Here is a 24,739-nt window from a genome sequence, read left to right on the forward strand (position 1 = left end):
TACAAGAGCTGCAACAAACAATTATTTCCATTATCGATCAATCTGTCGATTATTTTCTTGATTATTTGATTATTCGTTTGATCAATAAAATGTTGTAAAATGGTGAAGAATTATGACGTTTTGTTCACACACAAAATATATTTAATTTACTGTCATTGAGGGGCACAGAAACCAGAAAATATTCACATTTAAGAAGATAAAATCAGAGACTTTTGACTTTTTTTTCAATAAATCTACTTGAACCGATTTATCGATTATCAAAATAGTTGGCGATTCATTTAGTAATCGATTAACTGTTGCAGCTCTAAAATAAAAAGGGTGTCCACATGCCGTAGGCCATGTTTTAATATACAGTACTTCAAGTCCTTGACCTCATAGATGGTTAGATAGATAGTTACTTTATTTATCCTAAACTGGGGAATTCTGGTAAACAGCAGCACGTTTCACACAGCACACAAAATATATACAACATATACACAAACAAATGTAAAAATATACGAATTGCAAAAGTGTAGAGAATAAGAATAATAAATATAAAGAATTTACATGAATATTAATAGTGGAAATAGTGCAGTAGTACAATCCCCATCATGAAAACTGTTTGCAATGTTGCATTTGCTTTCCACACATTTAAAAAATGTAAATCAAGCAAATGATGTATCACTAAAATGCCTTTATTTATCTCTATTTTTATATCTAAATTGCATGGCTTTGTTAACGTCATTTCATTGTGTTGTTGCGCCACGTTTTGCAGACGCGAAAAATCATCCGAGTGAGACCTCTTACGTCCCCACTGGTCTTTGGCGTCCACGTCCCCGCGGTGTCCGAGTTCTACCGGCTGCGATGTGTACTGCGCGCCGCTGCTGTAGAAAAAAAACAAAAAAAAAAAACAGTGTAGGAAAACTTCATAGAAATGGCGGCGGACGGTGCGACGACTCTCAAAGGCTTGCGAGCCCAACTGGGTGAGATACAAACTTGTCGAGCGTGGTTGTCGTGTTTTTGGTTTTAAACCCGCTCGTGTCTTTGACAGGGTCGCGATCACTTTGCAGCGTTTTGCTGCGGGAAACCTGCGCCGCTCGCCGGGTTCATTCGAACGCGTCGCCAGGCGGACAGCTCGCCCGGCTAGTAGCGCTAGCTCGCGGTGCCGTCGCCTGCTGACAATGGACGCGGACACAAGAGCCTATTCGCGCTTTAGACATCGCGCGCGAGGCCTTGAACGCGCGAACCGCCGTGTAGCGGACGTTGACTTATTTCGTCACGAAGCCGAAACGAGCCGGTGCCCACGTGAACGTCACGGCGGCGAACTTGTCGTGAGCTAAAGTTGTAGCGCGAGCGCCGCCGGTTGACATGTCGCGCCCGCGGCTCGCGCGGAGCTCCGCGTCAAGGTTCGTGTGTTGGTGCCACATCTTTGATCGGGCCGTCCGACCAGCTGTTCGTGTGTGACTCTGTCCGTATGGACACACACCAACCCTCGACGCTTTGTGCACGAAGCTCACTCGCTTCCTGAAGTGACGGACGACTAGTGGCTTAGCTAACGTCGCCCATCACTCGGGGGGGGGGGGGATTATTGTCACAAGTGATCTGCTGTCCCCATCAGGAAGAGTTCAGGAAGCTCTTGTGTCACAGTTGACAGCCATCCGGCTCGATGGCACCGCGGCAGAAACCAGCCCATCAGACCACCTGCTCCGGTTTGCTCTAAATGTGCCGGTTCTGATTCATTCAAAAGTGCTCTTCTCTCTTCCAGATCCACTGGCCGCCAGTTACATGCACATTTCTTTGACATATGGCATAACCCCCTCCACCCTCCGGGGAGGGTTCCCGTAACAATGTCTGACCTGGATTTCAGATAAAGCAGGATTGTCAGACACGGATAGGAGAATACGATAACAGTGCATTTCTGGTTGGAGCAGCAGCCTCCTGATCGGATCTGTTCGCCAGAAGCCATATCGCATTGTGGAAATGATGACGCAGCAAAGTGTCTATCACCACTTCTCATCCATGCCTCTGTCGGCCTCCTCCAGACGTACACATGGATGCAGGCATGAATGCAAAGTGTGTTATGACTCGACCTTTTTAGGGTTTTAGGGTAAGAGGAAGTTTTCTGCATACCCAGCTTGGGTGTAGGCTTGTTTTTACTCCCGGCTTTGACTGGACCACATCTAGTGCTGCTCTTTCTATTCAGTATTTTAAATCTGGATTTTTACACACGCCCAACTGTGTTGTCTTACGAGCATATCTACTGAGTTTAAAGTGATGTGACATGTTGGAATCCCGGCTTTGCGAGGAGTAAAAGGATCTTCCGAGTGGGGGGGGGGGGGGGGGGGGGAGAAGTCAGCTCAGCTTTTCAGTTTGAGAGTTGGAGTAGAAGACTGACAATAATAAAATAATGTGAGGAATCTAGCTGATGTGCATACATGGTCAATTCCACAAGAATGTCAGCAAGGAGAAAATGTACCCTGCTATTATGAAGGGAGATCACACTGCAGCAAGTCACACCGCAAGGTTATCCTGATCTTGGCTCAACAGTTGCTGCTGCAGAATTAAAAGCATGAAAAATATTTCTGAGCCGGTTGGATTTAACCAGAGGAGGAAATAGACCGGCCTTGTTTTCAGCGTGTGCAGCGCCTTGGATCTGTCCAGTGAAGCTTCGCTCCTCTAGCACAAATTTCCCTCTCTGTGTTATATTGCAACCTTATAAATTGGACTGATTGGGTGTCACAGTAAAAGTGTACACACATACGCACACAAAATATTTGAATGGCAAAACGTGTTCATTTGTATAGGCTATAACTAAGGCCAGTGTGCCATCAGAATAGTCTTATTAATAAGGCCTCAGTTGAACCAGATAAAAAATACTGCGAAGCACATTGTCTATGAGACACACGTTCAAGTTTTAATTTAATGTGGTACTTTTACTTCAGATTTATGAGTGATGAGTGAAGCAGATGTGACTGATGTGTTTTGTCACAAACTGTAGGAACAGGATGTTTGGTTTGGCACTCTTGGTTCTAACTTGTTCTGGTTCAGTAAAGCCTATAGTTAAAAAAAATTACAGACTAATAAGGTTTTATTCTCCAGAGAAACTAAGCAGTAAAACTACTAAAAAGAAAGAAAAAGACATTGTCATTAAGGCAGCACTCTGTTTTGGCCCCCCAACTCTTAATCACAAAGAAACAGATGGTTGGCAGAGTTGTATTGGCAATTATTATATGGTTATGTTTCTGGAAATTATTAATTTCTATTTCTGCGAGAGAATATTCTCCCTCTGGAAGAGGAGACTCCCTACGAGACTGGGAAGTGTCATCATTATCCTGCTAGTTCTGCAAATAGCCAAGGCTTACCTTTGCATGAACAGGTCTCCAGTAATCTCACAGAAGGTCTAGTGTGTTCGTGTGCATGAGTGCGCATGTTTGAGAGCGTGCATCCGCTGTGTTATCCGAGGACCTGGGATATTTAACTAGCAAGGGGTTGCTCGGTGCCATAGAAAAGCCCAGATTGTTGATGTTTTATTCACAGCCAAGCACAATATAACATTGTCTCACTAATCTGGATAAAATAAAGCAAAGGAAATGAACTAATCGGTGGCACAAGTTGTTCTTGACAGCGAATTCACCTGTTATATTTGCTATGAAAAATTCCCTGTTTAGCATTGCAGCGCGATGCCAAATGGTCGTCCACCCGTGCATTAAGCAGTGCAGACACTTCCTGTGCAACAAGTACTTAATTATGCTGCAGGGCAGTTTAAAGGCTGCAGTTGGAAGGAAGGACAGAAGAAAAAACCCTTGTTCTATCTAACGCTTATGTCTCTGTCACACTTGTGAGAGAGTTAGAGGGAGAGAGACCCAGAAATATAAAGATCCTTCTTGTTATCTAGAGAACTAGCTTTTGATCAGACTTTGCATTCAACGAGAAGTGGCGTGATGTAACACGGGCTGGTCTGTTTCCTGTTTAGTGTTGTTGTCTGGGCTGCAAAGCCAGGTCATCAACAGACCCCTTGGTGGTCTTTATTGCTGCTGTAATAACCCAGCAGTACTCAATATGTTTATGTGCTGCAGTCAGTGTTTTATTTTTTATTAGGTTCTCCTGCAACCTTTAAGATGCTGCAAAAAGCTGTACTTTGCAACACCACAGTGCTACAAATGTAAATTCAATGGCAAAATATGACCAACTGGATCCATAAATCAAACTTCATCAGATGATGTTTGCTCAGACATTGAGTCTGGTGTATAATCAGTTGCCAGATAAATTACTAGTGGTTTTGTCTCTCTAATGTTTTGAAGCCGAGTTTGTTGACGCTGCTGTGAAGATGTATGTTAATGTGTGCACATCTCCATAGTGATGGAAAAGTGAGAGACGGCTCCTGTCATTGGCTCTTGTGATTGCCCCCCCCCCCCCCCATCTCATCATAGCACTTAAATCAACACGATTGTGTGCGTCAGCGGAGAGTGTGTTAATTTTTTTCCGAGATGTGCCTCTGTCTGACTCGGTCTTAGTTTGCACTTTTAATTCTTCTCCCTGCAGATCAGTTAGTTCCTTGAGGAGATGCGTCCTCCTGCTTGTGGCACAGAGAAGTTCAGCAAAGTCTTTACTGCATCGTTATTTGTAACAGTCGGTTTATTAAACTGTATATTACAGTAGATTACATTGATGCAATATGGCATCATTACCTGCATGCTGTTGATACATATACTGTGTCCAAATGTGAGGTAATTGCTGCTTGTAAGGTGACACTTGTCTGATGTGTCAGCCTTCAAAGCTTCAGAACTCATTTTGCCTTATTTCACTATGAATCATGTCCTTTCAGAGTCCACGTCTTCCTTGATAAAGACCTAGGCATGGCTGAGACACACTTCTCTGTGGACCACTTAGCCGGGAACTATTTTTTTTATTCTTTTCAATCCTCCTTGACTTTATGTGATGGTGGAGAGAAATGAAGAACATTTTTCTTTTTCTTCTGCAGAGATAAATTTGTGTTAGTTTTGGGTGTATTCATGCACACGACTGCTTTTCATATCTGTTTGAGTAAAAGTCCATGTCTGTTGTCTATGTGCTAACTAATAGTGTGATGTACTGTTTACTTGCATAATAGTGTAATAATAATAATAATAATAAATAGTATGGACCAAACTTTGAATCTGTGACTAATGCAAGTTCACTTGTATGATTAAAGTTCATGGTTAGTGGGATTGTATGATTCCCACCACATGTACAGTGTGATAACACTGGTCATTGAGAGATATTGAAAAGAAATTAGTTTCTTCTGTGTATCGGAAAAAGTTCAGTCAAATCACAGCCATCTTAGCTTCATTTAGCTAACATTTGGCCTACTCATCGGTGGAAGTTGATGGTTCTGGGAATTAACTGCAGACTTTGACCTTCCATAATCTTCTTTGACTGGAGAGCACTGATGCTGCTGCAGAATACAGATAGCCTGTGCATTGGCGACTGCTAAACCTGTAAGCTCTATTTGTATCTGCGTGGCTCCTGGTTCTAATACTATACTGCTGGTTTGAACTGGTTTGTTACAGTTGCTTCAGAAGAATAGTTTTGTCTAAATGTCTTAAAATATCTATCCAAATATATGGCGATATATATATATATATATATATATATATATATATATATATATATATGCATTGTGTGACGACAGAAAAACATTTAATGTTTTATATTATAAGCTATTCGCCTCACAGCAAGAAGGTTCTGGGTGTGAATCCCGGTTCAAACCAACCAGGGCCTTTCTGTGTGGAGTTTGCACGTTCTTCCCTAGTATGCGTGGGTTCTCTCTGGGTTCTCCGGCTTCCTCCCACAGTCCAAAGACATGCAGAATGGGGTTAGGTTCATTGGAGACTCTAAATTGACCGTAGGTGTGAATGTGAGAGTGAATGGTTGTCCGTTTTCTGTATGTGGCCCTGTGAAAGGCTGGCGACCTGTCCAGGGTGTACCCCGCCTCTCGCCCAATGTCAGCTGGGATTGGCTCCAGCCCCCCCGCAACCCTTAAGTGGATAAAGCGGTAGACGATAAATGAATGATATTATAAGCTATTGTTTATTTCGTTGTGGAGGTAGAGTGGGTGGTCCACTGATCAGAAGGTCGGTGGCTCGATCCCTGGCTCCTCCAGTTCACAGGTTGAAGCTCCTCGCAAGACACCTCAAATTGCTCCTCATGGCTGTGCCGGCACTCTGTGAATGGGTTGTGCAATATTGAAGCGCTGCATGAATTTGTGTGTAAATGGGTGAATGTGCCTCATAGTGTATAGTGCTTTGAGTGGCTGTTAAAACTAGAAAAGTCTTAGAATTATTTTTCTCCATGTGGATGACGCTTTGTATTTTTCCTCATGGCGCAGATACAAACAGGGAATTTGCATTAAGGAAACAAACATGAAGGAGAATGAATATGGCACAGAACATGGTTATTCCAAATAGAAGAAGGATTCTGACCAGCCAAGACCAGACAAGGTTATATACGACCACCGTGTTTTGAGAGGGGATACTCCCTCTGTCACATTGACATGGTTTGGGTATGAAAAGTCTCATGTGGGAAAAAATATGCATTGCAAATTATGCTGCATACCTTTCTTCAAAACTGATTCAAACACCAGTCGCCTCTTTTATCACCTATACAAGAATCATGTCAAACAGTGAGGAGAGCGTCCATGGATGAGAAACACAAATGTACAGTCAAAACAAAAAATTCTGACTCATGTTGCAAGAGGCTTGAGCCTGAGGCACACCATATGACAAAGATTCACAAAGATCGTATTGTATAATATCACCATGATATGAGAGTTTGGTCATATCGCACAGCTCCATCCTGATAGCCTGTTCTGCTTCTTATTTCTTTTTGTCTGCAAGTGTTTGGTACAGATGCACAAAGAAAGCATATTTGACCGTCAGCTGTGTGAACAAAGCGTACCCCTCAGTTTTTCAGTGTCACTTCATCGAAGGAAGGCCTCTCAACATCTCTGCTTTGTGTTGCAGCGTGTAGTGCTATTCGATGCCTGTGCTGGGCACAGCTTGAATGTTTTCAATCCGCTAAGACAACACAGTGAAAGGTGTTTCTTAGCAAAAAAATATGACATTAATACTGGGAGGTACATTGTTGTTGTACCTTGTGGATTGGTTGCATGAAAAAAATGCATGGGTTTTCTGAAAGCAGTCCATTAATTTTAACTCTATTACCACAAAACATTCATTGGTGGGAAAAAAAGTACACATGATCTAATAATTATGTTATAGAGACTTTTAAAAGAGTTCATAGTGTATCATCACATAATGTGATTATCACTTAACTGACCATCGTTTTGCCTCTTTGTCAGCGGTTCTGTAATGCTGAGTACAGACCAACACAGAAGGAAAGAGACTGGAGAAAAAGCTGATATCAGGGCTCATATAGCTTGATCATGTCCTCGCTGTTTCCTTCCTTCCTGCCCCTGTTACTCTCAGCCGTGGTTTTTAACTGGGAACTGTCTCTGCTAAAGAAAGTGCTGTTGACCCTGTGGTGGTCTTGGTGGGAAAGCTGATGTATGTGCTACCTTTTTAAAACCATATCTGTAGCAGTGGTTGTGTATGTGTGGACATTTGCTCGATATTGGTTTTTACTTCCTTTTTAATGTTTTGCAAATGTTGTGGGACCCCCTGGGCACATTAGCTGTATACCAGGAGGCTCACAAGGGTTTGATTCCAGACATTTCTCACTTCTCTCCCAGGTTGCCACAGAAGGCAGTGTATGGCCGGCTACAGGGTTGACCATGAGCGGGGGGTTATGTCTGATGGCTGAATAGTTGGATTGTTCTGTTGCTTTCGAATCTGCTGAATCTCTCCAGAACTAGCATTCCTACAGAGAACAAACAAAGCACAGAGAAAAAAAATACATCTTATTTTAACTCTGTTGGTTTGGATTACCTGAAACAATTCTGTTTCCTTGATATTATGTGATATACCTGTTTTTTCAGAAATGACAGTATGTGACTCTAGTTCTTGTGTAAACTATGGGTGTCTGTGTGTTTTTTTCCTACATGCAGCTGCAGCTGCACAGGCACAAGCCGAGGAGCGGCGCAGCGGGGCAGGGAATAGTCCAGGACCTACAACCAACACAGCAGCGAAACCTCAGGGGTGTAGGCCAGGTAAATGACACCACACCTTGACACAGAAACAGATTGGTTCTCACAAACTGCCACACTATTGTCATCCATAATCTGAACCATTACATGCAATACAATCCCTTACACCACCCTGTCAGTGTGGCTTACTGCAGGTTAGTCATCATCTTATTACTGCAACACTTGACAAAGCTCATTAATGACAGTCACATGTATACATCTATCTGCCTGATTCAAAGCCTTTGTAACTCTACGCTGCATTGTAATCCACCCTTATGGTCACCATATACGCATAGCTGCATGTTTTACCTTTCAATCACATGCTGTGTACACATGTGTGTGTTTGCAGTCCTTGACGGTGCCGCACTTAGAATAGACGACCGACTGCGAGTGGCAAAGGAGAGGCGAGAGGAGGCAGACAGACAACAGGGTAAGATCTCAGTGTCTGTGCGAAATTATTTTAGCCAAAGCTAGCTCTAACCTCTTAGCTGCATATTACATTTTCCCATTTCAAGTCAAAGAGATAACAAAAAGGTGTTTGTTTTTAAACCAGTAAGTAAGTCAGTAATAAGTTCTCATTTAGGAGCAATTTCAGTAAATGAATTGGCCATAAATATGGTGAAAATCCACCTATGCCATATATAGGAATTACATTTTTTTTTATTGCTGTTATTTTTATGATTGTGACCAAGCGATTATTACTTTTAGGCTGTTCACATAGTAAACAACCTGCTAATAAATGACCTTTTTTGCTCTGTCCATGCATGCGCATAACGTTTGTGCGGTCAGTTTTGCGAGAGTCTCAGATTATGGAGCGCGAGCGCAAGGCCAAGCTGCAAGTGGAGCGTCAGGTGGAGGAGCGTCAGAAAAAGGTTGAGGAACAGCGAAGGAAGGAGGAGCAGAAACGACTGGCTGTGGAGGAGAAGAGGAAGCAGAAACAGGAAGAGGAAAAGGTAGCTGCAGCATGGGTGCTGGCAGAGTCTTGGGAGCCTCAGATCTTATTGTTGCTCAGTTAATGTAGCTTTGTGACTAAAATAAATACATTTTCATAGAAACCCAGGTTTATGTTGCAGTGTTTCCTTTATAGATTTAAAAAAAAAGAGGGAGGAAGTTTAAAAAAGGTTAGCCTTGAGCGCTAACATCACATTTATTAAAGTAAAATGCAGTGAATCCTTATAATGATTATTTGTTCTTTTCTAAATTACTTGCATTTTTCTCTTCCTGCCGTGCTGCAGGAGCACTACGAGGCCGTGATGCGGCGGACATTGGAGCGTAGTCAGCGAGTGGAGCAGAGGCAGAAAAGATGGTCTTGGGGAGGACTGTCCACAGACTCCGATGGACGAACAGGTAGAAGTCATGCTTCACCTTAGCAGTTCATAATTCCCTTTTCTGCATATCTGTTCAATTTTACTTTAATCATCCACTTACAGCAGCACATTAAAGAGGAAGCTGAGATAAACAGAGTTCCTCATTTCAAGTTCACAATCTGATTGATTTTCAATGGACATCTACTGCTGATGAACGAGCATTTTCTCCCACAAAATCATCATCACATGCATCGTTTCTCTGCACGCTGTAGTCTTTTGACATTTGCACCTCCATCAACAGACGTCACATGATTCGTTGCTCTCACTGGTTGTAGGTCTATCCAATTGCGTCCAGAGGCATTTTGGTCTGAGCCTGTTGGTATCGCGTCGTGGAAATTGAAAATTAACTGGGAGGTCCCAGACTAATACGTACTTGAGTTTTAGTCTGGCTACGCCAGGCCAGCACAACGCACACAAAGGGCTTTTTCTTTTTCTTTTTCCTTTGCCAGATATACCAGATGTCGTTTTGTGACGTAGTTTTCTCATTCAGACATGGTTCTGTAGACAAAAGACACAAGACTCTTATCTTGTTGTTTTTCAAAACAATACAGTACAGGGAGGTGACAGTGCCTTTTTTCTACACGAGAAAAAGTGTGTGCTGCATTCACATTCAGGTTGAATCGCATCAGATTCTTAGCAGCTAGTTGGGGATCAGTTAAGCATAAATGCATAACATGAACTAAATAGCTTCAAATCAAACTATACTATTAAATTATTAAATTGTGCCATTTGTCAAACTATGGAAGTAGAGACCTCTCAGCTAATTTAGTTGAAAATATAATCATATATTGTTAACACTGCTGTCAAATCTTGAATGGCTATCAACAATTGTAAAAACCTCATTCTGGTGGAAAATAAACCAAATTCATAAATTCCCGCTTACTGACTGAGATGAGAAGGATTTCATTTATATGATGTAGTCTGTCACACTCACTGGTGGTGCAAAAATTGTCAACACTCAGGCCAGTGTATTATTGCTTTAGTCACTGGGAGTCAAATAAAGGCCAGCAGGTTTCTTGTATTTTATCGCTCCTCCCTGAGAGCTGTTTTTTCCCACAGGAGATTCTGATGCCAGCGCCTCATCTCCAGTAACTATAATTATCTCCCCTGCCTCGCCAGAAAAGCCACCGAGGAGTCAACAAGGTTTTTGTTTGTTGATTATTAATTGTATTCCCTCACAAATGTAGCGAAACACTGCTTGGACTGGCACCGGTTTTGCAGATAGCATGGTCACCTACTGTTCGTCGCACCAGCATCCCACTCCCACCCCACCAAGCACCACCTGCGGTCTAACTGGCAGCCTTTCACTAACAATTCTTCTATGTGTGGCCTTCGTTTTGAATGTCCCTAAGTCTTGTTTAATAAGAAGTGTTTCTTTAGGTTTTTCACTCATTCACACGGTTGAGCACTTCTAGGTGACAAAGGGGACTTTGTGTGCCAAACAAAAACAAAAGAAAAGGACTAATATCACCTCTGGATTCTCTGGCTTTCCTCTTTTTTTTTTTAAGTGGTCAAACATCAGCATCTAATGCTTGCTAACCACAATGCCTGGCTCTAAAACCACAACAACTTATGGTTTGTTTAAAAATGCACATTGTCATGTAAAACATGATATTAACAAGCAGATATATGCTAAATATCATGTTTTACAAAATGTGAATTGTTTAATTTGTGCTGCTGTAGTAACACATTAGATCACTGGGTAACTGGGGATGTTATATCAATGTATATAGTTTTTTTTTCATATTGTTTTATTTTGGGTGTTTTTATGAAAGCACATTTCACCCTTTGCATATTTGGGGTATTAGGATCTTGCAGAACCGTTTACTGCCTTATGTGCACCCACATGCCCTCTCCCATAGGCTAGCCTCCTGTGTAAACCCCGCCTCCCTTGTCTGTCTTTCCTCCTCCCTCGTAGTGGACAAGCGCTCCACATCCACCATGAACTTGAAACAGCCATCCGAGGCTGGCATCAGCAAACGCCTTTCCTCTTCCTCTGCCACCCTCATCAAATCTCCTGACAAACGTAAGTCTCCCCCCATATGCATTTGCTCCTACTCCTACCCCCACTCCCTCCTACCCTCCCTGCACCCTGCATTCCAGTGCTGTGTCTTAACCAACAAAGTACATTCCGTCTATTATCAGCCAGGTAAATGTTTTTTTTCTTGGGATTTTTTTCATGTCCTGCAATCTATCAAGTGATAAAATTGATGATTGTCCGGAACAAACCCTTTCTTCTTTCATGTCTTTAGTTGAGTGAACTCTGACCTCTGTCCTCTTCTTGGCCAGGATTTTGCTCACTGGGGCACAGACAGACTGGTAGAAATGTTTCTGTCTCTGGATCCAGCTAATGATGAATTAGCATCACTTCCCAATTCTACTGCATCCATTCACTATGCTCCTCAGCAAATTACATTGAATGAAAATATCAGAATCAGAGAGGTCCCAAGCACCAGAAGGTGATTTGTTAATTAATTTACAATAATATCTGTCACAACATCCATAGGCTTATTTTATTTCACGGAATGTATATTTGATTCCTGAAGAAAAAAAAAATTATCATCACAATCAGCTGACTCATATCTCTCTAGTGCTTCTAAGTGTAGTGGTGTTTTTCCTCTCGGACATTGCTAATTTCTCTTTATCTCTAAACTCGTTTTTAAAATGATACTACCTCTCTTCCTCCTCCAGGCCCAGTGATACATTCTTAAAGTCTGAGAGACTTCTGTACCGTTCACAAGAGACTGTTGGGAAAATTTACCATTGGGTGTTTCATCATTGTCCCTCAGGTGCTAAGCCCAGGAGTTCATCTTGTAACCGGTTGCCTAGCAATGCCAATGCTTCTCAGGCCAGTAAGGAAGAAGGCAAAAAGCTTCAGGTGGAACAGACAGGTGCAAAAGATCCCCCACTCCATCCTACTATGTGCTTTCATAAATATAGCGTTGTACCGTTTTCCAAACCACTATAGGTTTTTAGATAAATAATTCAATTATAAATACACATTTGTCAAAGCTGACTTTGTATACGATAATTGTTTAGACACTCACAACTACAGTTCCACTTTTCTACCATTAATGTTATAGGGAGTATCACAAAGTATGATCTGATAAGGGAGTTACAGCCTTTGCCTTTGTGTTAAGTCATCATATTTGAATCTGGGGCATTAGCTGCTGTCAGCCCCAGCCTGGTGACTCACATAAAGCCAAATGAAGTGCACATGATGTGTAAACTGTCGATGGAGAGTCCTTGTTGACTCCCTGCTTGGCTGTAATTCCACTTTCGTGTCCGTAGGCCGTTCCATGAAGAAGAGAAGTTCCTCCCTCACTCGAGTAAGTGTGGGCAGAGCACAGACCCCCACCAAGCCTGATAAGGGGACAACGGATGATCAAGGTGGCTAGCATGAACAATCGGCAGCATTTTTCCCCATGCCCCTGTCTGCATCACTAAGGCCTCCTTCTTTGAATAACAAGCATGTGGCTCTGATGTTAATAGCTTGCTCATTATGAATCTACTGTTTTTTTTAAAGCCCTTAACAATACTCGGTTTTTCGGGATAACATTCTCATGTGGCTCAATTCATTCTCATGGAGCTGTAAGGGTCTTTAAACCGGCTCTCTCTTCTTGCTGTGTGTTCCCTCTGTCCTTCGACCGAAGGTCTCTCTCACTTACTACTGAATTACCCCTGGGAAGCTGCTAAGCTTCTGTATGCTCTCATTTCTCTGCGATTTGCTGGAAACATTGTTTTCATTCCATGTGTGCCCTACCCTATCTGCAGTCAAACCCCACCAGACCCTGCACCGTGCCATGTTTCTCACTGACAGCTGGTTTTTATTCTAACCTTTGCATTGTTTTTTCCCCCCGAATTTAGAACCCAGGAGTGGTTCAGTTGTGTGGTGTGTCTGGACTAACACGGGGCATTGTTTTGATGTCACAAAGTGTTGCTTGTTTTCTCCCTCCCAGATGACGTCATGGCTGGATTTGAGTCACTGGGCTCATGCTTCAGTGTGGTGTGTGTCTGTGCCATCCAAACCTTGCACCCCCAGGGCCCAGACATGATCACAGCGACTCACTGAAGTCTGTGTGTTCCAATTAACCACCGACGCTTTTGTTTGTCCTATAGCCGTGTCAGCCTCTCAGTGCTGATGAGTTGTAAAAATGTTCCTGTCCTGTACAGATGTATGTTCTGTGTGATTAACCTGAGCAATAATACAACACGCCCACCATCACTCATACCACATTATGACTTCTCATCTCCAATTAAAATGTTGGTTTAAAGTAATTTAGCTCTAAATCAACCCACACACCATGCTCTTCATAACTATAACCTTATCACAGACTAATAACCAAGATGCTTCATGCTTTGGTGCAGAGCAGCAGGCTCCAGGGGCTAGTGCTCAGCGTATAACAAAAAAAAAAACCCAAGTCTGTCCACAACAGATGTCCTCTCAACACGGGGCTCCCAAAGGAAGTGACTCTGTAATCTCCGTTGGTGGAGGTAGCATTTAGGGACTTGTGGAAAAAATCAACCCCTTCAACACTTTAAAGTAGCAACGACCTAAATGAGAAACCCAAGGGCTCTTTGTTTCTGCTGTGAAATCAATGGACCAAGTTATATTCTGACATGCTCAGAACTCATTGTACCACTCGGGCTGTAGTCAGCCTTGTTATTGTAATTCCTTGATGTTAATTTGGCACCTTCTTTGTCCTGGCCATGGAAAAGTTTGGACAGTCGAAGCAAACAAACTTTTGTGTGGTCACAGTCCCTCGCCCTGTCACTTTTGGACTTTGGTCTGTTTCACTTCTCATCTTCCTACCCAATAGAATTCCTCTGCTGTCTTTGAAGTTCACTAATGTTTTTTTCCCATCAGCACACCCTCCTCTGCCTCAAGGAACCATTGATTTGACCTAATTTTCTACTTCGACTAATTTTTTTTAAAAACTGATCTTCAGTTAACGGACAATCAGTTCTTTGGTCTGTCTCAGTACTCTTCCATGGTGTCCTTTTCTAACTGTCTTTTTCTGACAATCCTCATTTTATAAAGAGGACAAAAGACAGTTGATAAAGAGCCCATGTGAGATTATTTAGACATCAGTAACCTTTGGTTCTTTGTGTTGATTCTCTTTTGTTGGTTAAATCACATGGTGACCGTTCCAAACTTCATTGACCCCCTTCTTTGTGTTACCTTGTCATCCCCCATTCTTGCCCACTCTTTCCCTCTTGGTCTTTTTGTTCTTCTCTGCTGATCTCGGGTGTTTTTACGGCCGATGTAGCTCGCAGGCCACCGGCTAGCACGGTGGACGGAGGGGTCCTTAGTCGCCTGCTCACCCCCACCCAGGCCTCACTAGCTAGGAGCAAGAGTGCCGCCGCCCTGTCCGCTGAAGGAAGAGATGCTCCAGGTAACCTCCACACAGGAGACCCTGACCCTGAGAGGAACGATGACTAGACAAAGATCCTGGTCCTCCTCGCCCTTAATTCTTAAGTATCACTTCACTAGATGTGAGCTCATCCCAGTGCCCTGCTGCAGATCCTCATTCTTTTGGAACAGTCCTCTGAAAAGAGAAAATATTGGCCTCTCAGTGGCGGTTGAATTTCAGATGTCTCTGCAGCTCCCTCTGTTTACGTATGTTATGTATGTACAGTAATTACTTGCAGCAAAGTACATTCATGTGAGAGTTAGTGAGCAGATATTAAGAAGCAAACACGGATCCAGCTCACATACACTCTCAGATCTGACACAATTGGCCGTTGTGCTGAGCTTGTGCCGAGCAGGGCAGACTTGGCAGGGAGCATTTCTCTGCATCTGAGGAGCGCCAGGGTCCATGCTGGGAGATTTGCTCTAAGCTGCTTACCTGTTGGTTCTTGTTACGTCAGATTGAGACTGTTGTGCTATTACATGTGTTCGCATAGTGAGCCCATAGTGTTAGGCACTCTGTTACGCGGCGGTGAAGTAGTAATTACTTGTATTTCCATAGATTACATGGGTTTGAAGTCACTCTAATCAAAATCAGTACATCCTGCCACTACATTTTTGAATATGCTAAAGCCATTTAAGTGGGATTTTATGTCTCACTTAAATGATCCATTTCTATGTTTTTTTTACTTTGTTTTAAGAATATAAGGAGCCATACTGTAAAGCACTGCCCCCCTTAAGCTGCAACTGTATTCCTCCGAGCACTGGCTTTAGAGGCTGTGATGTTTATTGACTGGCCATTACAAACCCATTAGCAGCTATAGATCTTCTGCTAAGTATAGCCCCAGTAGAAACCTGACACATCCGCATTAGAAGCAGCAGTGGTAGAATTTCTTCGTCACCGTAGCTTCACCGTATGCAGTCAGAATGATTTTGAGAACACATTTGTGTCCAGGCTGCGGCAGGGAGAGTTCCCCAGGTTCGGGGATTATCATTGCTAATCCCTCAATCTGACACAACAAGCTCAAAACCAGTGGACAACATTGTTAACTTTTAACAAAAGGACTCAAATATTCCACATGACTGATCTTTTGGTTACTATGACCGAACACAGCCAACTACACTATCAACATTCATTGTTAGTGTACTAATACGTGTGTGTGTGTGTGTGTGTGTGTGTGTGTGTGTGTGTGTGTGTGTGTGTGTGTGTGTGTGTGTGTGTGTGTGTGTGTGTGTGTGTGTGTGTGTGTGTGTGTGTGTGTGTGTGTGTGTGTGTGTGTGTGTGTGTGTGTGTGTGTGTGTGTGTGTGTGTGTGTGTGTGTGTGCGCGTGTGCGTGCGTGCTGTGGTTGGTGTTCAGGTGTGTTCATGTTGGCCCCTGTGGCGTGTCCGGGGCTTGTGTGAGGTTGTTGCTTTCTGTTCCTCATGTGTTCTTCAAAACTAATCAGACCTTGAGAAATCAAGCTGTTGCCTGCCTCAAGTGCTATATTTAACAAATCGCTTTTTTTTGTGCTCTTGTCCCCTTTCAAAAAAAACTATTTTCCTCTCTCCCACCTTTCTTTTCTCTCTTTCCCTCCACTCTTTATTCTCCTTTGGCTCGTTGCTGCTTTGCTGCCCAACTCGGCCGCTTGTCACTCCTCCAATCGGTTGTTCTCCCTGCGATCACTGTGTCCTTTACCAGAGTGTCACCCATGTCCTCGCTCAGCCTCGGCCACTCCCCTGCACCCACAGCGCGGACCTGTGCGCAGCCGTAGCATTGACCGGCAGAAAAGCGGCATGACTACCTCTGTTTCAGCTGACGGAGCCCTCGACCCTTCACTGGTGAGAACACCTCTGACGCTACACCACTGGCCCTTGAAAACAGTTCAAATCAGAGATTTACAAAAAGAAAAGCGTGATATTACTGTTTAGCTGACAGTAAAGCTTTCAATGAAGATTGTTTTGATTTCCCCAAACTCATCCCCTTTCCCTTCTACTCAAGCTGCATTATTTAATATGACAGTTTGATCACTTTATCAATTATATACAATACAACTATGTGGTCAAGAGGATTATGTTGAATTATCTCACAACCCTGTGTCAGTTTGCATTTGCAGATGGAGAAACCGGAATACAGGGCTTCAGATAGTATCTCTTATCTTATCCGTGTGATAATAGATACACACGGTAGTAGATGTGTAGGACCATGAGATCTTGATGAGAGGTATTATATATACTGCGTTAAAGTTTTCATGAGAATTCATTTGACAATGAAAATATGGACAGACAATAAAAACAGTAGTTTAATTTTTGGTAGTACTAAAATAGATGTGTAACTTTTTACAGAAACTGATAAGAAACCAGGATGAAGTTGACTCTGCCTCTGATGAAATATACTGTATATAGGGCACCACAGACACTGATTTATATGTGCATATCCGGCTACATTTGCCTGTCAAAGTACTTCTGCAGGATGCTTCCAATAGGGAAATGTTATTCCCCCAGCTGTGGTTTGGCCTTTGCTGATCACTCATAATTTGAAATTGTCCATATTTTGTCATGATTTTAATCCTGCGTACTGCTCCTCATAACTGCTCCCCCCCCCCCCCCCCTCCTGCTCTGGCTGTGAAGGGCCGCATTGTTGTAGCATGAAACAAAGGGATTCACAGTGGCAAGATTATGGATAGATCATCCCATGCAAAGCAGACTCCACCCTGACCCTGGGGCCTAGTGTTAAAAGCCTTTGACTTTCCTCACCCTCTCATTGTCTTCTCTCCTCCACATGCTCAGATTGATGTGGAGATAATTGAACAGCCTCATTGCATGGCACGGGTTAACATGTCTCTTTAAAGTCATCTGATTTAGGCTACACCCACACTAATACAATTTGAAATGCATCACTTTTGCTACCTTTATGCCTTGTGTCCACACTATGGATTTTTATGAGCACCTAAAACGCTGCTGGACCTTTCAGTTTGAAAACTTGGGTTGCGTTTTAGTGTGGACGAGCAGAAACAAGATTTTTGGAAACAATTACCAGTGGTAAATGCAACCTGGATAAATTACAAGAGTTCTTATATAGATGCAGAAGTTGCATTGTTTGTTGACTTGATATTCAGTGCACTCCGCTTGGTGTGGGACAGTGCTGTACATTTGCGTCTGTCTGTGTGTCACGTGGGTGACCTTGCTGTGCATTGTTGTCATCTTGTTTGCGGTGCCAAACATAGCACATGGGCCTTAAAAAATAGATTAATTAAAACCTGACCTGTAGACTCCTGTAATTCAGCGTCTTGTCACTGTTATAACAGACATCTATGTTTGTGTGAGCGTTGTTTACACAAACTCCTGATTCTGTCAAAATATGAGGATCATTCAGATCCGTTTTCCCAGGATAAACTTTAGGGATCAGAAGATGATAAATGTGATAAATTAGAAAAAATTTACAGTATTCTGCTACATAAAGTGAGGGTTGTTTTTTTTGCCAGTTTCTTAATTATCTATTTAGGCCCCTAAAATAATATCTATTTTCAATGTCAATGCAACTTTGTCACACAAAGTTGTTTGTGGCGATTACATTTTTTCAAGTTCTTCCTACTTTAGAGATTTTCATGAATTATTTTTCCTCTTCTGTGCCTTGTCTGTGGAACTACAGAAGGACAAGCAGTTAACATCGCCTGGGGGGCAGCGTCCCACCTCCCCATCCACTACCCTTGGACGCAACCGCTCACCATCCCCGGCCCCCAGCCCAGCTCCAAAGAGGACCCCTTCCCCATCAGCAGCCAAGTAAGACCAACCTTTCTTCAATAGAGCTTCAGCGATTTTGCTGGGATTAGATCCAGCCACAGTTGATTAGAAACTCAACTCAACACACTTTATTCTCACAGGCAAAGTCCCAGGACACGCCCCCCTTCACCTGGTGCAATGAAGCAACGTCCCCCATCCCCCCAACCTACATCAAGCAAACCCCCACCTATCCAGAAACCAGCTCTTACTCCAACTGGACCCCCTACTTTGCGAAAGAGAGACTCCAAGTCCAAGGATCTGTGTCCTGTCCAGGCCGTGGCTCCACAGTCCTCTGACAGCAGCAAGACCAAAGAAAAAGATGGTTAGTTATTCTCAATCTGAAGAGAGCCCCACACGGCATGAATGTGTTGTTGTACAAAACATATAATGTGCACAGCTCCATTGCACCAGTATGTGTCAAGTGTGAGTTACTGTGTTATTCTGGCAACCAGGATGTTTGCACTGGTGGATCCAGACACACTGTCAATTTCAGGGTGTACAATACAGTGTACAGCAGTAGCTGAAATCTTTTTCATCTCAAACAAATGAGTTAAATGAAGTTCTAACCCATGCATGTCCGAACCTACTCATACTCTCTAAAAAGATTCATGTAATTTCTTTGTTTTCTAGCATTTTACTCTGGATAATTACCTTTGAATAAATGCTTCTCATCCTCACTTTTTCCTCATAAGAGACAATTGCACCATTTACACTTAATATGTAAAATACACTGATGGGAGCACAACAAAGATACAAGGGACTTTTTAATAGATTATTACATTTTCTAAAGCTGCAGAAAAGATATTATAATATTGATGGATTCAATTTAAAATGTTATTATCTGGTTACTTTACCAGGGTAATGCCGTGATCCTCGTTCATCTCTCTGTCTGTTAGAAGCAATGCTCACAGCTGCACCTTCACTGTGAGCAGATGTGAAATACACCTTCTGTGAATATGTATTAATATGGCTTCAATGAACAGTCTTCGTTTAGAGTATTATTAGCTTTAATAGCTAGACCATGACCAGAATTTTGTTGTGTTTGTGCGTGCAGACTGACGTGGCAGAGGCTCAGCTTGCATAAAATCTCAGAGGAGCAGGAGAACTATTAAGTCCCAGCTGGAGTCACATCCTGTTACTGATCTGAAGTTGTTGCTGCTGCCACCCTATGGACAGCATCATGCTCTGCAAGATAAATCACTTAAATGGTTTAATACTACATGCCACTGGACAAGGGCCCTGTATGCAATGCAAAACAAGTGATGTTGGAAAGATTTAACTTTAAACTATAGCTTTATTACTATATACTTTTAAATATTACTATATACTTCAAATATTTACATTGCGTACATTTCTACATGCAAGTGTGAGAGAGTGTGATGAGGATTAATTCCTCTTTCATGGTATAGGTAATTTGATATCATGTTGTCAGGATAAAGTCAATTTTCTGTCTATTTTTTGTTGAAACAAAATGAAATACCTCATAGAGCAGTGATATAATTTCAGTATCGACCATAGAAGCAGACCTTGTATAAAATTCCAATCTTGCTCTAAACCAGTCTTGTTTACTGATTTTCAACAGTGCCTTACATAAACTAATAAATATTATTAGATTATGATAATAATATGATAGAAATGGTTTGGCAGGACAGACAAATTAGTATTTATCATTATACTGCCATCACTAATATGTAATCCTACGTAGCATGATTGGAGAGCGTGTTCTGTCTCAGAGCACAGAGAGTATCATGTGACGGTTACACAACTCGGCATGAGGCCGGTTTCTTCTTTCTCTCTGCCTTCGCCTTTCTTCATCACATTAAGCCTCTTCCACCAATCAGGCTTTCTGTCATCCTTTATCCTCCAGGCACCACGTCCAGATCCGTCTGCCTCACGTCCGCACTGCAGTGTGAAATTGGTGACAGTGACATTAAGTGCTAAACTTATCTTCTGTATTTGTCTCTCCATCTGTCAGACTCTAAGGCCTCGATGGGAACCAACTCGGCTGCCGAGGCGGCCAAGATCCTGGCTGAGAATCGCAGGCTGATGCGAGAGCAGAAAGAGAAAGAGGAGCAGCTAAGGATACAGAGGGAGGAAGAGGAGAGGTGAGGATTATCCCAGAGGAGGAACTTTTGGGATCAATTTATAGTCATTTTGGTCATGACGAGGATGCATCAGTTATGACAACACAGCCAAGTACCATTGACAAACTGGCACATGTGCTCTCACATTGTACTCAACAGAACTGTAGATGTTTGTGAGTGAAACTTTATCAAGTTTTTGTCATTTTTGCATACAGAACCCATTTAGTTTAAAAACTACTTGCTGAACAACACTGCTAGTTATATTTTATGGATGTTAGGTAAAGCTAGGATGATTCTTTAACTCATGAGATGTTAACCCCCCCCATGTCTTAAACATAAATTACCTGTACTTATTTGTGAGTTTGTTGTCAAGCATTGGCTGCTGATTCTCACCCCCATTCCAGACTGAGAAAGGAAGAGGAAGACCGTTTGGCGGAGGAGGCTCGACTGAAACGTGTGGAAGAGGAGAAAATCCTTGCAGAGGAGAAAAAAGTCAAAGAAGAGGAAGATGCCCGTCTGGCAGAGGTGGAGCGGGTGAGACTGGCTGAAGAGGAGGCTCTGAAACAGGTTGAGCTCCAAAAGGAACGGGAGGAGGCTGAGGCCAAGGCTCTGGAGGAGGCAGAGAGAGTACGTCAGGAGCGAGACCGCATCATGCAGCAGAACCAGCAAGAACGAATGGAGAGGAAGAAGGTGAGATGCATGGATGGAGCAGAGAATCCTCTCTTTAGTTGGGTCGTGCTGTATCACCTAGATCTAGCTCAAATAGTGTTTGTGAAGAACTTGAGTTTTGTGTTCATTGTTCTTTTTCCATTTCAGCGAATTGAAGAAATTATGAAGAGAACTAGAAAAGGAGACGCTGGTGACTTGAAGGTGAGCTCACATTCACTCAGACAAGTATATCTTGATAGTGCCCATTATTTGGCCTTTCACAGGTTTCTCACAACAGGTCCACTAACATACCGTACTGTACGTAAATACCGCTAGGACCCTCTGTCTGAACAATCCGTCTTCCTGCCTCCCGAAATATTCAGTCTGCTCTGATTGGTCAGCTGGACCACTCTTTTGTGACTTGTCATCCGCTTAGACCCACGTGTGTTAGAAATGTCATGCACCTCATCCCGAGGCCTCCTGATCACCAGTAAACACCACGGTAGCCACGGTAACAAAGGCATCGGTTCTGCTTCACCAATCATAATCTGAATTTCAGATACAGAAATTAAAGATGAATCAGCCAATTGTCCCGAATCACCTTTGTAAACAAGACTGGAGCAAAACATTTCACGGTGGTAGTTTTGATTTTGCACCTCTCTTTTATTTCATATCTAACATTCTAATTGTATTATTTCTTTACGTCATGGTAAAACCTGTATGTAGGATTATATGCAGGATTTACACCATGGCAAAGAGGCGAGTCAGGCTCTTCGGGATCAGTTTTTCTCTGTTGGATAGAAGGACTCCCTCTGCCACAGACCTTGGCCTTTGTAACTTTGCAGACATTTTACATGCAGAGCAAGCTAAAGAAAAGGAAAAACCCCAAAAGCATCATATGGACATTTTTAAGTGTAAGAAGAAAATCCTGAACTCTGTGTGTGTTATCATGTCGATTGATTCTGCCTGTTGTACCTGTGTAGAGAGATGACGATAAAGAGGATGGAGATGAGGATGTGGACCCAATGGACCCGATGAACTGTGAAACCAATCGTAAGTGTTCTCATCCTTGAGAGCAGATTCAGTATCTCATGGAGAACATGAAATTTAAGGCATCGCTGCATTTTGAAGTTGGTATTTTGTCATAGTGAAGGTGTCCTATTTTCTCTCATGGTTGTTTGTGTATACTTTTAACTAAATCGCTTGTTCGTTTGAATTTACATAATACACACACGGTACCTTATGACAACATATGAGTTGTCTCATCCAAATCTATTTCCTCAGTTGACGGCATGGCTGAGACAGATGACATCGTCATGGAGGCCGACAGAGATGAGTGTGGTTTGTCCGCTGGTGAGCCGGCCAATCAACGAGAGGAGCCGCTGGGCTGGGTCAATGGAAAACCGGAGACCGACGACAAGGAGAATAACAATGGAATGACCACAGACGAGACCCAGGCAATAAGGTGCGGCTGCAGAAAAGAGCACTGAACTGCAAAATCACTTAAATGACTGAAGACTGGAGACAGGATCCAGTTCAGCTGTACAGTACTGTAATTGTCAAAATTTACCAGCTTGCATGAAAAACATGGTACCTCTCCAGAAACGCCAAACTTTTCCTATTGGCTTCTTGGACCTTTGTTTTATTTTATTACTACAGCTAGAGCTGTTTTGGAGAAATTACTAGAGCTGTCAACAAACCTGGATTTAAGAGTCAGTTCAGACTCAATACTCTTTTATTGTTACTTACCTCTTTTTTTCCAATACACCTCATCTACAAACATGAGAAATGTATAAGTCGCTATCCTTCCCAGTCCGTGTTAGTTCAGCCACTCATGTTTGCAGACAGGAACATGAAACATGAAAATATGCGGAACCCAATTTTCTGGAACTTTTTCCGGAGTTTGCCTTTCACGTATCAGTGCTGCAGGACATTGTCAGAGTCCGACGTGTTCACACCAACAGGAAAATCTCCGGAACATTCCGCGTGATCATCTTGCTTGCTGAGATTTTCCTGCTGTATTCTCACATAGGCTCACTCTTACTTTTTCCGGAAATATTACTAGGTTGCTTGAAGGTAAAAATCCGGAAAATGTCCACAGCATCATTTGATGACATTTGCGTTCTCACATGCAACCCCTCCGGTGAGTGCATGTTTGAAAACAGCTACAGTCAGAAAAGTTTAGAAGTCTCTTAGTCTGAACCGACTCAAATCATCTGCTTCGAAATTACATTTCAAAAAATGTAAACCTTGTACTGTGTTTCCCCTCCTCTCCAGTCCAGTCCCTAAAGGCCGCCTCGTCGAGGGCTCAGAGTTCCTGAATGAGCAGGACTCTGCGAAAGTGGGGTTGGTCTCCGGACTGAATGGGAAATCCAACCAGTGGAGCTTCGAAGAACTCATTGACCTCAACGTCCACTCCAAGACGCGGCCCCTCATCGAAGCAGAGGACTGTAACCAGGTCTTGATCAACTGTGACGGGAGCGCAGACGGCAGCAGGGTAGCCTTTGAGGACAAGGGAACCCCCGTCAACACACTGCATTCCTCCAATCAACCCATAGAAGCTCTTTCAGGTGAGGGGTCACTCACGTATTCATTTATTGGGGATGTTTACCTTCCAGATTAACCATAACTGTTTTCTCCTGTTGTATCTGTAGAGATTTGACGCTGCAGCCGTCGCTGAGAAGCCTCCCACTGTTGCACTCCTAAAGTTCCTATCCAACTGAGCTCATTTGAAAAAAAAAAAAAAGAAATTAAAAAAAAAAATCCTCTACCAGTTCTTAACAGCACCCTCCTCGTCTTTCAGAGGGAGGGGCACAAGGTGAAGCGGAGAGACCACCCCAAGTGCTACCTTTGCACTGTACATGATGAGGAAAAATATATATATATATTAAAATTATATATTAAAAAAAAAGGTTACTCTTCAGGGAAAATTCCATATATTCCTAAAACATGTTTGCTTCAGGTCTCTTTCCTCTTCCACTTGTGTTTAGTTCTTCTCCAGATGTTTTTTTTTTCCTCCTGTGTTATTTTTTTTAAGAGCTTTTTCTTTGTCAGGGGTGCATTGTTGTAATTTATTAATTTTGGCTTCTTTGTTATTGTAATTATTGTTATTATATGTTAAGTTTTTGTAGTTTTCTCTTCTATGAGAATATTCCAGGACACATGCACATTAGGTAAATATTGTGAGTTAATGGAAGGAACGTTAATACATTCTGTTCTGTCGGAGGTTGGGGTGGGCGGTGTTTGCATGTGATTCATCTAAATTTACTTGACCGGCTGTTTTTGCAGCATCCAGCAATATGGCCTTATCACTTTTCCCAACTTCTAATTCTTAAGTGTGAATATACTAACACGCACAGTTTAGCAGTC

At 42.6% G+C, this 24,739-nt stretch overlaps 1 protein-coding gene across 10 annotated transcripts; it reads left to right on the plus strand.

Moving 5' to 3' along the window:
* Positions 1-803: 803 nt before the first annotated feature.
* On the plus strand, positions 804-24,101 carry map7d3 (MAP7 domain containing 3). Of its 10 annotated transcripts, none has more exons than XM_035650635.2 (20): positions 804-962; positions 8,024-8,125; positions 8,451-8,531; positions 8,891-9,054; positions 9,337-9,448; positions 10,528-10,611; positions 11,387-11,494; positions 12,258-12,359; positions 12,760-12,858; positions 14,739-14,864; positions 16,558-16,697; positions 18,508-18,638; positions 18,740-18,960; positions 20,614-20,743; positions 21,127-21,412; positions 21,539-21,592; positions 22,354-22,423; positions 22,655-22,835; positions 23,648-23,940; positions 24,025-24,101. In XM_035650635.2, the coding sequence occupies exons 1-20, from the start codon at positions 914-916 to the stop codon at positions 24,030-24,032; spliced, it is 2,541 nt and encodes an 846-aa protein (XP_035506528.1). In that variant the 5' UTR covers positions 804-913; the 3' UTR covers positions 24,033-24,101. The 10 variants fall into 10 exon arrangements, with proteins under 10 accessions (XP_035506528.1, XP_035506529.1, XP_035506532.1 ...); XM_035650636.2 differs by having other exon boundaries at positions 16,582-16,697; XM_035650639.2 differs by lacking the exon at positions 14,739-14,864.
* Positions 24,102-24,739: the final 638 nt, after the last annotated feature.

This window comes from Scophthalmus maximus, chromosome 9 (assembly GCF_022379125.1).
Source record: "Scophthalmus maximus strain ysfricsl-2021 chromosome 9, ASM2237912v1, whole genome shotgun sequence".
Lineage (NCBI taxonomy): Eukaryota > Metazoa > Chordata > Actinopteri > Pleuronectiformes > Scophthalmidae > Scophthalmus > Scophthalmus maximus.